Source organism: Garra rufa, chromosome 16, assembly GCF_049309525.1.
Source record: "Garra rufa chromosome 16, GarRuf1.0, whole genome shotgun sequence".
Classification (NCBI taxonomy): Eukaryota; Metazoa; Chordata; class Actinopteri; order Cypriniformes; family Cyprinidae; genus Garra; species Garra rufa.
In genome coordinates, this window is record NC_133376.1 from 1228913 (window position 1) to 1245570 (window position 16658).

Here is a 16658-nt window from a genome sequence, read left to right on the forward strand (position 1 = left end):
TATTAAATAAAGTGTGTTCAATACTTATTCCCTGTGTCATTTCACTTTATTTATTATGACTCAACTTGTATACTTAAATGTTCTGATTTCATTGTATGAATTCAATATTTGGCTTGATGGCTACATCTGGTGGAAATTTTGTGTCAATAGCCCACTTAGAAATACCCTTACTGATAAAAATGCTGATGTGGCAAATACTTATTTTCCCCGCTGTATTTCTAATACATTTAAACTCATTCAAACTAACATGCTAATCATGCTACCAACATGCTAGTAACTTGTTAATCATGCTAGCGACATGCTGGTGACATACTAATCATGTTAACAACATGCTAGTAACTGTTTAATCATGCTAACCACATGCTACTAACGTGCTAATCATGCTAGAAAAGTGCTAACAGCATGTTAGTAACAAGTTAATCATGCTGTAAACATGCTAGCAACATGCTAGTCATGCTAGAAACATGCTAGTAACTTGCAATCTATCTATCAATCTATCTTTAAAATTACTTTAAACAATTTTAAACTGAAAACCATCAAACTTAAAACTTTTCAAACTTTCTGGTCCGGCTTTCTCAATCCAACTTAAAATTTGTCTTGGCAATCTTTTTTATTTAGTTTGTAATTTGTAACTCATGAATGTTTTGAGTAAAGGCAAAAATAATAAATAATTAATTAATTAGTAAGTAAGTAAGTAAATAAATGAATACATACATACATACATAAATGGACAGATGTCCTGTGCTCAGAAAGAGATGAGGTTAACACACAGCAGATAATGCTGTTTCAAAAAAGAAGGACCAGCTCAAATCTCTATTAGCACTGATAAGAGGGTGTATGGGTTTGACTCTATTTCAGTCCTGCTGTGTTTCATCACCCAATGAACGGATGTGGTTCTGTATGGCATTCTAGTAGTCGTCACACAGGGATGTGTCCCATATCATCAGTTACTGGCACAACATCTCATTGCTGCTCCGGGAACCAAGACTACATACTGTACTTCACCAAGACATCGCACATTACAGAAAACTCTTCTATCAAAGACTGTAAATAGGTGGTTTGTCTTCTTTTTTCTCCTGACTATTTCAGTAATGATAGATGTACAAACCCGACGAGAACTCTTCCAGCTCAATTCCATCATATAGCAGTTTTCACAATAAATTTGGTTCTACAGAGAATAGAGGCTTCAAACCACCAGCGAACAAGCTGAAGACAAACTCTGCAGAGCGACACAACTTAAAAATGTTGCGAGGAAGCAGAGATGACCACCTATTTAAATATTTGATGCTTTCACAGTGTAAAACATGTTCCTGCTCTTAAAAGAAAAGTATGTAAAAACCTGCATTACAAAGTCATTCTACTATAGAGATGATGAGCAATGACCTTACGCTGGAAAAGACATCGACACAGAATGTGTGATCACAGATGCGAATCAGCGGTTTAGAACAGGTCTGAATGTGGTTTACGGTCAGCGTTCTTCTGTCTGAGGGAAAATATGTTCATGTGGACATCAACCAGGCCCAGTTTCCACTAGGTGTGTTTTCAGTAACACTTCTGTTTGTGGATTTCACCGAGACAACTTTTTTATTTCATGAAGTGTGACGGGTGATACTACTAAATGAACAAACCTGTGTTACGTGGCTAAAGGCCCTAATATACTTTAAACTAAATTGAAGAATGAACTGATGTGACATCATTTCAAACAAAATCCGGCCAAAACAAAGTTTGTTATGTGTTTCTTTTGGGAGTTCGAAATGATTTTTGTCAAAGCGAACAGTATACCCTTAACAAAAATAAGTATACTTCAAGTTTATTTTCAAGTATACTTAAGTAAAGTTCAAGTATATTTTAAGTATACTTTATGTAGTAAGTATACACATATCCGTGTACTAGTAGTATACTTTTAAGAGTACTATTTTAAAACTCCTTAAGACTAAATTGGCTTTCTAATATAAAAGAGTATACTTTTAAGTATACTTTAAGTATAAAAGTAGTAAACTTTAAGTACACAACTAGTTTACATCTATGCTTTCAGTTTGTACTGCGAGTATACTAAAAGTGAACTTTTAGATAATTTACTATTAGATAAACTTTTAGATAATTTATAATTTATTTAGTTTAGTAATTTTAAACTACAAGTATACTCGTAAGTTTTCTTGAAGTGAACTACTATGCCCCTATTTAGGTATTAATATATTAATATCGGAACATACAAACATTCAAAGAAAGAACAGGGTATCTGGTTGTAAACAAATAAAAAAAATTCTAGCTTCATGCATTTTTTTGGTTTGTTTGTTTATCACTTGAATGTCTGTAAGTTTCATGAATAAAATAAATAAATAAATAAATAAACAAACAATGTTTTAAACGAAAAGCTAAAAAAAGATTATTCATGACAATCAAAACGTAGATGGAGTTGATCAACAGCCCAAAGCTTGACAGTCATTATTTCCTCTTCATGGGTGGACATTTTATTCCATAACGTTACACAGTTTTCCATATCTATGGTTTTGATGCTGTTTTATGTCTGAGGATTGTGTTAGATTACATGTGGAAGCATCTGTTGTTTCGGTTTCTTCTTCACTTGTGTTTTGGAAATAACACATTACATTAACATTCACACTGTAATCTATAGCTTTCAGAAGTGCAGAGGCCTAATGCCCAAATACACTCACTGATTTCTTATTGGATGACCTCATGATCTTACTGTTTATAAAAGAAACCCAACACACAGGAGACAGATTTACCTTGCTTTGTTAAAAGAGGACCATCTTCAGAGCTCTGAACTAAAGTCGCAACACTACTAAGTGTTATTTATCCAGTAAAACTCTACAAGCTCAGCGTAATAATCAGGTATATTAGTGTTTGACATGTTTCTTCTTGCCTATAGAATTAAAAATCCTCTTCACTTCTTGAAATGGTCCTTCTCTTTTCTTTGCAAGCTGACACGACGCATATTAAATCTTGAGCCTCTTTAACATCAAGGCTTTTCACAGCACATTTGACTTTGGAGGACCAAAACCATTTTCTGAAAACATTCATTATGCATGATATTCATCTCTGAAACTTATTGAAAGCTACAATGTAACTTGAGTGGAATAATATACTACAGTAGTCAATGTTCTCTCACATGAAGAACAGCTGGAAAGCAAACAGCAGAGGAACAAGAATGATCATACAGAAGTCTGACAACACTCTGATTTACAATATGATTAGGAATTAATGAACTGTTACCTTTTACATTTGGACAGAGAAATTCAATTCAAGTTAAATTCTGAAATATATTTCATAGGTTCAAACGTTTAGATGCCACGAGAAAACAACAAGCAGTTTTAGTATACACTCACAATGTGATATAATACTACTAAAAAAATAGTCCTACCCTTTAACTCCATACCCAAATCCCAGATAAACAGACAATGAAATTATAAATATAATGTATAAAAATGTATTTTTTTAGTAGTTTGGGATGCTGTGAGCACAGAGACTAGTGTATACCACAAGTTTAGCTTAACTGTTTAATATGAATAAACAATGCTCATAAATGGCTGTTGAGATAGTATTCTCAAGTTAACCCTCTGGGGCCTGAGGTGTTTTGGGGCCCTGAAGAAGTTTTGACATGCCCTGACATTTGTGCTTTTTTCAGTATCTTAAAAACATATGAATGGTTAAAGTCAGATTACATTGTAATCAGCACATATTGGGCTACAATAATATGCAAGCAACATTAATGTGCATGTTTGTGTTTTTGAGAAAACTATGTTTATGCGTGGTTATTGAAAATCTAAAGTTTTGAAGTCACTGAAATAAGGCCATGAAGCACATACAGGACATTTCTTTACAAGACTTTAGATAATTGGATGTCGTAGGCTAGAATTTTTTCAACCAAATGATGTGAAAATCATCTCGTTCACTCGTTCAGAGAAAACAATATATTGATTTAAATTTTATAAAACATGTTTTGTGATCGAAAGGGATTATTCATAGGTGTGGCAATGGCCCATGAATATTTAGCAATTCACACCTGAGAGACAAAAGGGCCCTCCCTAATGGCCCCATCAATGCCTGACTTCACTAGCAGAACAAGAAACAATGTGAGAAGATTCAGAGAATGGAGTTTTAGATTATTTTTATTTTATTTACTATCACTGTATAACCAAAACATACATAATGAAGGTCAAAGACACATTATTGAGCTCCCTCATCTAACCACACAGATGTGCACAGACTTTGTGGCATTTCTGAAAACTTCTTCTGAATTCTGTTCAACAAATGAAACAAATCTTACCTGCTATTTTGTGAGCCCTTAAAAAAATACAAAAAAAGTCAAAAACTTGTTTTACACTAGAATATCAGTGTAGTTGAACATCTCAAGTTTCTAGTGCTCTCAGAGGAAAACAGTTTGAAGGGACTCATGGGAAAGAGGGCAGGATTCATCTTTTGAGCAGGTTTGAGATCACTACAAAAACAAAACAAACCAAAAATCATATCAGGATCATCTGTCAGAATACAGTCTATACTCTAGAATTTGTACTAATGTAAAAAAAAGGACATGTAATATCTAAGAAACTAATAATTATCGTTTAGCACTATATTACTAATAAACGTGATGTAAACACACATTCAGTGTAAGCACTCATATTACTTTTACACTGTTATACAATAAAATAAATAAATAAAGTATGATTCTACATTCATAAAGATATCGTCATAAATGCATCTCACAGTCATAATCACATCGTTTTTCTAGAACATTATAAATATCCTGCCATTGTAAGAGATGCAATGCAATCAAACGTACTTCATAATGTTTCATTTGATAAAGTCAGGAATTTTAGTTTGGAATAAGTCTAACTAGTAAAATGTGTACATGTTTTGTCAAAGTAAATAACAGCGAAAGCTAGTAGGAAAATGAAAGTAAGACTTACTCATGTAAATGTCTCCTCCTGCTGGGTTTGCGTCGCATCGCGTCCTTCTTAGGATTGAGGTACATATAAGTCTTATTCCTCACAGCATATCTTCATTCAGTAACAAACTGTAACCAAGATGAACTTGAAGTCATGTTGCTTTGTTGCGGTGATGTGGGAGTTTCCTCGCGTACAGATACTCCGGTCCTTGCCGCGCCTGCAGCACATGGCTAATTTGCATGGCAAAAGATTTCGCGATAGTGGGCGCGGTCACATTAGAGATAATTAGTTGGAACTGGATAGACTAGACATCTCCTTGGTTTCATATAGATTAATTTATCACAGATTATTTGTTTTTGATAAAACTTACTTTGTTTAAAAGCATAAATCTCAAGCTTTCAGTAGATACCACTTTTATGTTTGTGTGCTAAATATTCACCGAGTTTGAATGATTTAAGTGACGCATTTCTAAAAGCAGTTCACGGAGACAGAGAAAACAGAAATCACCCTGTTTGTTTTCTTTATTCTAAATAAAAAAACACAACTTTCTGCTGTTCTTTTGAGTGTGCCCAAATAAAAGTACACGCTTTACAGTTTCCATTGATGTATATCTCTAATGTGTATGACTTAAACCGGCAGAGCATTTTTAGTGTCTTTTGCGCTGATCTTAAAAAAAGTAGGTTGGTCACGCCGGCGTGACCGTCGGCCCCAGGGGGTTAACCCTATGGTTGTTGTCACGGGAAAAGATGAGTGGAAACAAATGCAAGTAAAACCGGTTTATTAAAGTACTGAGATGAGTAATGAACACAAAGAACAGGATGGGTCTCTCAGATGGACGGTGATGCAGGGACAAGATGGCCAGAGTGGTGTGGAAGGATGAGAAGATGATGATGATGATGATGAATCCAGTGACGAGTAATCCAGACACGAACCAACAGACAAGACAACGACCAGGGACTCCAGAAAGTCGAACACTGTAGACAACATCGACGGACATCAAACAACCATCTGACAAATGGAAGAGATTTCAGGCGTTCCTGGCGTTCCCAGACTCCCTTACCTGTCGATTGTAATCATCAATAAGGGAGTGATCCAGGATGTCTCTAGCAGGCACCCAACTTCTCTCCTCCAGACCGTAACCTTCCCAGTCCACCAAGTACTGGAATCCGCGTCCCCTCCGCCTAGAGTCCAGAATGCGATTAACCGAATAAGTGGGTTCCCCTTCTACGAGTCGTGGCGGTGGGGGAACCGGGGCTGGCGGATTAATTTGAGCAAAAAATACGGGTTTAATCTTGGATACGTGGAACACGGGATGAATTCTCCTGTACACTGGAGGAAGTTTAAGGCGGACTGCCACCGGACTAATGATCTTGGTGACAGAGAACGGGCCAATGAATTTAGGAGCAAGCTTATTAGATACGGATTTCAGAGGAATGTTCTTAGTAGAAAGAAACACTTTGGAATCAACGACGTATAGGGGAGGCCTAGACCGGTGGCGATCGGCCTTGGCCTTGGTGCGCGCTCCCACTTGGAGTAGAGTCTCACAGGCTCTAGTCCAAGTGCGATGACACCTCTGGACAAATGCGTGAGCGGAGGGAATCGCGACTTCAGATTCCAGACTGATTGAAAAATTGACTGGTAACCTATACTACCTTCAAACGGAAACATGGCTGTAGATGATACTGGCAATGAATTGTGGGCGTACTCCACCATCGATAGTTGTTGGCTCCATGAGGAAAGATTCTTGGAGACCAGACATTGCAACGTTCTCTCCAAATCCTGGTTGGCTCTCTCAGTTTGACCATTGCTCTGAGGATGAAACCCAGACGACAGACTAACAGTCGCACCCAGTAATTTACAAAACTCTCGCCTAAATTTGGACACAAATTGGGGTCCTCCGTCGGAGACCACGTCCGTCAGGAGGCCATGTAACCGAAAGACGTGGTCAACGACTGTTAACGCTGTCTCCTTGGCTGAGGGAAATTTGGGCAAGGGAATAAAATGGACCGCCTTCGAGAACCGGTCCACCATGGTCAAAACTACCGCGTTACCCTGGGAGGGTGGGAGGGCGGTAATGAAATCTAGAGCGATATGGGACCAGGGTCTCGAAGGGATCGGCAGCGGTTGAAGGAGCCCATCCGGGGGTCTGTTAGAAGTCTTACCAGTGGCACAAGCTGAGCAAGCAAAAACAAAACTGCGAACGTCGCAAGCCATGAGTGGCCACCAAAATCGTTGCTTGACCAAATGAGCGGTGCGACTGACTCCTGGATGACAAGCCACATTGGAACAATGCCCCCACTGAATAACTTCGGACCGTAATTCCTCTGGCACAAATAAACGATTCGGTGGGCAACCGACCAGAGGCGTTACCCCTTGTAAGGCTGTTTTAACCTTTGATTCAACCTCCCATGTGAGTGTGGAGATAATTAGTGTCTCCGGAAAAATGCACTCGGGAGTAGACGGGCGATTGGAACGGTCAAAAATACGTGACAATGAATCGGGTTTGATGTTCTTGGAACCCGGGCGGTACGAGAGGGTACAATCAAAACGTCCGGAAAAAAAAGTGCCCACCAAGCCTGCCTAGAGTTCAATCTTTTAGCAGTTCTGATGTATTCCAAACTCTTATGATTGGTCCATACGATAAAAGGTACCCCCAACCCTTCTAACCAGTGACGCCATTCTTCCAATGCTAACTTGACTGCCAACATCTCTCGATTACCAATATCATAGTTACTTTCGGCAGGGGACAAACGATGAGAAAAAAACGTGCAGGGATGCATTCTGTCGTCTGTCGAGGAGTGTTGAGATAGCACTGCACCTACCCCCACCTCTGACGCATCGACCTCCACCACAAACTGACGTGAAGGATCAGGGGTGACTAAGATGGGGGCTGAAACAAAGCGGCCTTTCAGTTTGGCAAAAGCAGCCACCTGAACGTAGTTCTGGGGGAGGTCAAGGCGGTCAGAGGAGAGGCTAGTTGGCTGAAATTGCGAATAAAACGCCGGTAGAAATTGGCGAACCCCAGAAACCTCTGTAGGGCCTTACAGGAATCTGGCCAATCCACCACAGCCTTAACCTTTTCAGGATCCATACGCATCCCCTCAGCTGACACAATGTACCCTAGGAAAGGAACAGACTGTGCATGAAAATCGCATTTCTCCCCCTTTACAAAAAGCCCATTCTCTAGCAGCCTCTGCAGCACTCGTCGAAGGTGCTGCACATGCTCCAGGAGAGAAGAGGAAAAGATCAATATGTCATCCAGGTAAACATATATGAATCGATCGACCATATCTCGCAGCACATCGTTGACGAGTGCCTGGAAGACCCCTGGGGAGTTGGACAAACCGAAGGGCATGATCAAGTATTCAAAGTGCCCCCTGGGGGTGTTAAAAGCAGTCTTCCATTCATCCCCCCTCCTGATGCGGACCAAATGATAAGCATTCCTTAAGTCCAATTTAGTGAAGACCGATGCTCCCTGCAACCTCTCGAAAGCTGAAGATATCAACGGCAAAGGATAAGTATTCTTTACCGTAATATTATTCAGCCCCCGGTAGTCAATACGAGGTCGCAGAGAGCCGTCCTTCTTCCAAACAAAAAAGAACCCCGCCCCCGCTGGAGAAGAGGAGGGTAGAATGAACCTCGCTGCTAGAGAATCAGAAATATATTTCTCCATAGCCTCTCTCTCTGGAACTGAGAGTGAATATAATTTGCCTTTGGGCGGAGACGTACCTGGCAGTAACTCTATGGCACAGTCATAGGGACGATGTGGAGGGAGAGAAGCAGCACAAGACTTACTGAACACCTCCTTCAGGTCTAGATACTCCGTGGGCACGTTAGACAAATCCACTGCCTTCTCCTGAAACACAGAAACAGAGACAGACGGACAAGCAGACACAAGACAAGACTCATGACACTTATTGCTCCACTCCGATATGGTTTTTTGCTGCCAGTCAATCTGGGGGTTGTGTTCGGTGAGCCAAGGGTGTCCTAAAACGATGGGTGCAAGGGGGGAGTCCAAAATGTAGAATGAAATGTTCTCAGTATGATTGCTGGATACAGTGAGTGTAATGGGTTTGGTGGTGAATGATATGGTGGGCAAGGTTTGGCCATTGAGGGCGTGGACAGCGATGGTGTGTGTGAGGGGGAGAAGGGGAACTTGAGTCCAGCATGCAAAAGTGTTATCCATGAAATTACCTTCAGCCCCTGAGTCCAGAAGTGCAAAACAGTCATGTGGGTGTTCTGACCATCTTAATCTTACCGGAGGGAGCGTGGAGATAGATGTGGATGAGGTCTTCTCAGCGGAGATCCCACCCGACAGTAGCCTCAAACTTACTGCCGGGCTGGCCCTTTTACCGGGCAGTTGTAGGCGAAGTGCCCTGCCGCCCCACAGTACAAACATAGGCCCTGGGATCTCCGCCTCTTCTTCTCCTCCCGGGAAAGCCGAGCTCACCCCACCTGCATGGGCTCGTGATTGAAGACGGGGCTGACCGCGTCTCCACCGCTGGCTCGAGATGTAGATCCCTCCCCAGGGGGAAGCCGAACGGGTATCCTCCGCCGTTCGTAGGATAACGAGCGTCTACCCGCAGCGCCAGGTGTATGAGTCCGTTGAGGGTGGCGGGTAGGTCCAGAGGAGTCGAGCGTCTTCCCGCAGCGCCAGGTGTATGAGTCCGTTGAGGGTGGCGGGTAGGTCCAGGGCGTAGATCTCATCTTGGACGCGATCAGCCAGCCCATGCAGGAACATATCCCACTGCGCCTCCTCGTTCCACTGGCACTCCACCGCCAGGGTCCGGAACTAAATTGAGTAATCAGAGACAGATCTCTCCCCCTGTCGGAGATCCGCCAGGACCCGCGAGGTCAAAAACCCTCTTCATTTTGGCGGAGAGTGCCTGGAACGAGGCACAGCAAGGGTCTTGGTTCTTCCACACCGCTGTACCCCACAGTGCTGCTCTCCCAGTCAACAGGGTGAGCACGAACCCCACCTTGCTTCGCTCTTCAAGAAACTTGCTAGGCTGTAATGAAAAGTACATTGAGCACTTCGTTAAAAAAGCTCGGCAGAAGTTCAGCTCTCCACTGTAGAGCTCCTGTGTATGAATCCAGTGACGAGTAATCCAGACACGAACCAACAGACGAGACAACGACCAGGGACTCCAGAAAAACGAACAATGTAGACAACATCGACGGACATCAAACAACCATCTGACAAACGGAAGAGATTTCAGTGAGAGTGTATACGGTGTGATAATAGGCAGCAGCTGGTGATAGTGATGAGATCAGGTGGCCCGCTGATGCGCGCTGACGTGACAGACACGTAACACACACACACACACACACAACAAATACACGTGGCATGAAGAACACAGTGGATTTCATGAACCGTGACAGTTGTGTTTGGATTCCTGTCACATATTTGATGGACCGGTCAAAAATGACCGGACTCCAAACAACTGCTTATAAATCTCTAATAAAGCTATATTATCACCAAATATTGGATTCAATCTTTTTGTCAACTTTTTTTTTTTTCATTCAGGACTGGTTTTGTGTTTCTATTTGCATCTGATTAATCGTAAGCCTCATTTATCCAAAAGAAGGCACCTCATTTTTTGAGTAAAAAATGCATTTTTGAGATATTTTGAGATTAAAATATATATAAAAATTTGCACTGTTTCTCACACTAGTGTGTTTTAATGAGGAGTTTGCTTTTAAATGCTTTTATTTTGTACAAAATTGCAAAAAGTCACACTTGTGGTGTTCCGGACTACAAACAATTGCTTATAAATCTGTCATTATGCTATATTATCACCTAATATTGGATTCTATCTTTTTGTCAACTAGTTTTCTTTCATTCAGGACTGGTTTTGTTTTTCTATTTGCATCTGATAAATCATGGGCCTCATTTATACGAAAGTAGGCACCTCATTTTTTGAGTGAAAAAAGCTTTTTTTATTATTTTCACAATATGAGATATAAAAATATATATATATATATATATTAAAAGAGATTTATAAGCAATTGTTTGGAGTCTGCTCTTTTTTGACCGGAAACACCACAAGTGTGACTTTTTGCAATTTTGTACAAAATAAAAGCATTTAAAAGCAAACTTTGTCATTAAACATTAAGGCACATGTGATAAACAGTACAGATTTTTATATTTTTTTGTTTAATATTTTGAAAATTATTTATAAAAGTTTTTTTCACTAAAAAAAAAACCAAGATAAATTAGGCTTATGATTAATTAGATGCAAATAGAAACAAAACCAGTCCTAAATGAAAGAAAACAAGATGATAAAAAAGATTGAATCCAAATATTAGGTGATAATGTAGCATAATCAGAGATTCATAAGCAATTGCTCAGAGTCTGGTCATTTTTGCCCGGAAACACCACAAGTGTGACTACACTCTTAAAAAAAATAAAGGTGCTTCATGATGCCATAGAAGAACATTTTTGTCTAAATGGTTCCGTAAAGAACCTTTAAGTTTCACAAAAGTTTCTTTGTGGAGAAAGAAGGTTCTTCAGATTATAAAAAGGTAAGACAGAGATGGTTCTTTAAAGAACCTTTGACTGAATGGTTCTTTGTGGAACCAAAAATGGTTCTTCTATGGCATCGCTGTGAAGAACCTTTCTAAGCACCTTTATTTTTAAGAGTGTAGGTGACATAAAACCCACAAAAAATTACGAAAATTCGAAAAAAAATAATCCTGAGAAAATACCCTGTGTGAACAAAGTCAGGAAGTTTGAGTCCAACGATAACATTAACTAGTATTTTCAGGAAAAATAAAATCTTTACTGGTTCAATTTGACCCGAACACAGCCAGAGGGTTAAATGAGTTGATACTTCAACCCTCAGTTTGTTGGTGCATTCGTTGGACGCAATATGTCACCACTTATCAAGCAGATTGTGTGCTTTTTCAGTTAGCACACCACCAGAGAAGTTATCTGCCTACACTGACAGAATACATGAGGCGGCTCACTAACAGTCCTGCCTAGTCTTTATGGCAATGACAGGGTTCAAATGAAGCACCCTGCGGCGAGTCAAAGCAGCTGCTCTGCAGTCCACGTCAAACGTCCAGCGTTTGCGTCCCACATACAGGTGCAATCACGCGCTAAGGGCCGTAACCCTCGCTGCATTTCCATATTGATTAGTCTTTGATAAGACGGCGGGGCACGTGTCATTTCGGGAGACCGTTTCACCCCAGGCGTCCTCGTCCGGCCGGCCTCCATTTACTCCCGTCTGGAGATACATGTCCACTACAAGCTATTCATTCACACTTTAGGAGAATTATAAACAAGCTATCAGACGTAAGTCAGCAATGAAATTGCATATCAGCACAAAGCGTTTGGTGGGCCGCTGTTCTGATATTGACTTTTTGTACCCCTTCAGCTTTCATAGCTGGAATTGCTGTACTGCTTGATAATAGAGCGAGGCACCGCGCTGTAAGCAGGTCAGCCAATTATTACTGCAGCAGACGCAGGGCCTCGCAATGGATTTCACATTAGGAGCCCGAAATCACAGTGCCATTTCAGAGCAAAGCAGTGAATTAAAAAACAGCAAAAGGAACGGTTCAGGCAAAAATAAAAATGTTTTGTCCTCATGCAATTTCAAATCCACATGCAAAAATGTCTTGGTGCATAACATTAAACGTTAGAGACGCTCGCTCTAAATGTTAGCGTCTCGTTTGGATTTCTTCTCATGTGACGTGGCCTTTCGCGACCCATCTGAGGTGTCTGTGATGCCGTGAGTAATATCTTGATCTTGAGTTAGTGTTTTGTTGAAAAGTTCACTAATGCCCTCTTGCTGTGCACGCATAATGTCTGCTCTTTTCTGATCGGCCCCGTTTTCGGAAGCTTCCTCGGCCTCATCCATATGCAAACATTTAGGATTCGCTACAAAGCCTCGCTCAGGCGCTTACCGTGATGCGCTTTGCAGTGTAACACGAATTAGCATGACAAGCAAGGCGTATCCTGTCCAATTACACCATTACGCCACACTCAATAACCGATAAATTAATCATTGGAGACTGGAGCGTTCTATGCGAAATGACTCAGGGCGACATATGGCTGCCTGCTTACGTAACGTGTAACCTGTGAGCTCCGCTGTTTCTGCTTCAGACGCGTGGCATGAAGGCAGCAGAGCAGACTAATCCACTGCACTCCTGCTTATGCAGTCTGCATATATGAGCGCCTGTGCGACTCCAGCCCTTTAGAATCAACCTTCTCTTCCTGTCCAGCCATGTGTGATATCGCTTTCTCCCTCCATCTCTCCAGCAGCTTCCAGCGCAGTGCCACAAAATTCATCAGGCCGAGCGTATATAACAAAAATCTATGCCGTAAATGTGTGATTGTGACAGCGCTTGACATAAATCGGCGCTGGCAGCTTTTGAATGTGAAAGATATTTATGTGATGGGAGGCGGGCGCAGCGATGAGTCAGTGTCCGCGCACAAACACCTCTGTAATTGCTCATAAATTACAGCGTTTCGTGCTGATAGGTGGCCGTGACTTTGATGAGTTTCATCTTTCTATCAACGTGAAATATTGGAGCGCAGTGAGCTTGCGGCGAGTGTCGTGTGAGAGGGAAATGGCTTTGTTGCTCTTTGCAGATGGCTGTGCAGGCGCTTCGCTTATGTTTCTGAGCTTGTTTCCCTCAAATGATTGCCTTTGGAAAAGCATTTAGCCACTGATTATTTATTTGATTTGATAGTGATTTGAACAAACCACCAACCATGAAGTCTGGCACATAACTTGAATGACACGTGATATCATGAAGACCTGTGCTGCATTTCTGAACAACCGGATGTATAATTTCTCAGTACACCATTTTCAGCATTGGATCAATTTTATTTCACCTCAAATTAGGGCTGCACAATTAATTGAATTTCTAATTGCGATCATGTTTACGGATACCACGATTATGTAATTGTTCAAAGCCATGATTACAAAAAAAAGTTAATTATTCTGTGTGCTTAAGAGGTGTTTTTAGAGCATGTCATGTTGTGAGAGGCAAATCAATATTGTTATTGTGGGCACATCAAAATACTGAGAATAGTTATTTCTAACAAATTATTCAGAAATAAGAATGCATTTTAAGATAACTTTTCCCATCAACTGGTCACAATGCACAACAGCGCTGTATGCTGCATCAAAAACGCATGTGTCCTCTGATGTAAACAAGCATGGATGAGAAGTACATGGCGGAGTACTAATTTAATAACAAATTGTTAAAATCAAAAGTTGCAACTGTGTTATTTAATGAGCTAACGTGAACTAAGATTAATAACTTCTGTAGCAAATGTAGGTATTTCTCATTTTGAATATTAATGCATTAACTTTATGAAATTTTTTTTGTGCATGCTTTTTTGTATTTAAATGTTCAATTATTTTTGTTATAAGAAAATAATTATTAAACCTGCTATACTGTATTATGACACCACTTTTTTGCAAATACATTTCAATATCATGATAATACTGTATACCAAATGCATAAAAAATGCATGATTGAATTAAACATGAAAATACCGGCATATCCCTATGCATATTGCATATTTTAACTTTTTTTATTTTATTTAAAGAAACCAAGCCAATGTATCGTTGACATTTGTTGCAACGAGAAAATCAATAAAAGTATTTCAGGAAATTTTTTTTTTTTTTTTTTTTTGTATATATAATGATGGCATGCAGTTGCTTCAGACAATTATATAAAGCTATTTAAAACATCATCAAAGTAAAGTGTGATTATAATTAATAATCTCAATTACAATTTCAAGCGAAAAATTGACAGTTATTATTTTTGTCATAATCGTGCAGCCCTGCCTCAAATTTATTATCACTCTCTTTAATTAAGCATGTGTTTCAGACTCCAGATATCTTATCCTTCATATCCGTCCATATTAAAGACTAAAGATGCATTTTGTCTCCCCGCAGTGGACGGCTGTATAGACTGGTCGGTGGACCTGAAGACGTATCGTGTGTTGGCCGGAGAGCCGCTGAGGGTGAAATGCGCTCTCTTCTACAGCTACATTCGCACCAACTATAGCGTGGCCCAGAATGCCAAGCTGCGGCTCATCTGGTACAGGAACAAAGGCGACTCTGAGGAGCCAATCATCTTCTCGGGTCACCGGCTGAGCAAGGAGGGAGACTCCATTTGGTTCCGCTCGGCAGAGATGGAGGACAATGGATTTTACACTTGTGTGCTCAGGTGGGTCATTAGCAATACAAACTCAAATCAAGTGTGTGCTGAAAAACAGCCCAAAGATATCGGAAATCTGCACTGGATCATAGCTGATGTGACCCACAGTTACCCTGTTTACTTACAGTAGAAGGGTACGATGAGTCATGAAGGCAACAAGTCATCTGAATATCCACATCTGTGAGATTCAGTCAGTCGAAACAGCTTAGAGGTTAATTGTTTGTCTCTGCAAAATAGTGATCTACGACACTCTGTTTTGTTCATCATCAAAGTTTTTGTGTGTGTGTCTTGATTAATGTTAATGTTTTTAGATTTCAGGATATTGTTTTTATTTTGAAGTGAAACGATCAAATTAGACCCTTTGGGTAAGACGGGCCACTAGTGTTAGAATTGTTTTTAAACTGAATACCTATTCTAATTAATGGGGTTATTATTTAATATTTCCATGAATTAGATATGCCTTTCAGACATTACAACCTGTAGGCTAACAGAACAAAATAATTTATTGGAACTTTCCATTTTAAATTCATATTGTTTCTATTATGACATACCTTTAATTAAAAAATGGCCAATTAAATATGTAAATATTCAGATGCCTGTAAGTCATAGAATACATTTACCTTTCTCTTTTACTGGGATTGACACAGTGAGCACCAAAGAGAGTGCCGTAGGCATACAGCACGTTTAATGCTTTATTTTATTTCGTTACAGAGATACAGCCTTTTGTGTAAAGTAGGCCACAGCCACAACTATTAATAGTCTTGTAGAAGTCCAAAAATGAAAAATAAATTTATTATTGACCTATGGCCTACAATTCATTCCCTGCATTGATTTTTGTTGAAATTTCGCTAAATCCAAAGACAAGTTTGCAAAAATGATGACGTGATCTGAATTGCCTGTGTTTGTGTCAAGAATATGCATGCATGTCATGATTACAGTTTTTTTCTCCATGTTCTACACACACCACCGCTGTCAGGAGTCAAATGAGTCTACCAGGTTTAGTCCTGTTTGTGCATTACAGAGTCCCAGGCCTGTTGAAGAAGAAAAAAGCAATTTGTACTGGCTTTAGCAGGGTCGCTGACTAGAGAAGAGCTCAATGTATTGAATAGTGCAGTTGCATTATTTTTCAGCTTTCAAAGAGAATCATGTTCAGTCATACGTTTACTCGGGGAATTGTGTCTATATACAGTAGCTTAAACTGCTCTGACTGTATCATGAGAGTGACAATGTTTGTTAGACAGCAAAAAAACGGCATAATGTTGTGTTTCTTCAGGCCAGTGCTATTGACGTCACTGCATGAACCATTTCCATGTGTTTCTGCACTCAGAAGCAGAGCTGAATGCCGTCGTGTCGTGGTTAAAGCTCCTCCAATGGCTTCTTCTTGTGCTTCTGTGAAGTTAATACAATTTGATTTCAATTTGATTCTAGCTCTGGGGTTTAATCTGACTCCAGTTTCAGATGATTATGCAATTTAAACTGAGATTTTGCTTCTGTTTTTAATTTATATGTTATTTGATTATACTGGGTATTCCCATGCTTTTCAATTATTTGTCGATTAGGGAGCTGATG

The 16658-nt window shown here is 40.1% G+C and overlaps 1 protein-coding gene across 1 annotated transcript in view; it reads left to right on the forward strand.

Moving 5' to 3' along the window:
• il1rapl2 (interleukin 1 receptor accessory protein-like 2) overlaps window positions 1–16658 on the forward strand; it is a 336038-nt gene that overhangs the window by 183024 nt on the left and 136356 nt on the right. The window contains exon 3 of the mRNA XM_073820745.1: window positions 14825–15098. Within this exon, the coding sequence (XP_073676846.1) occupies window positions 14825–15098 (274 nt within the window). The remainder of the gene's footprint in view (window positions 1–14824; window positions 15099–16658) is intronic.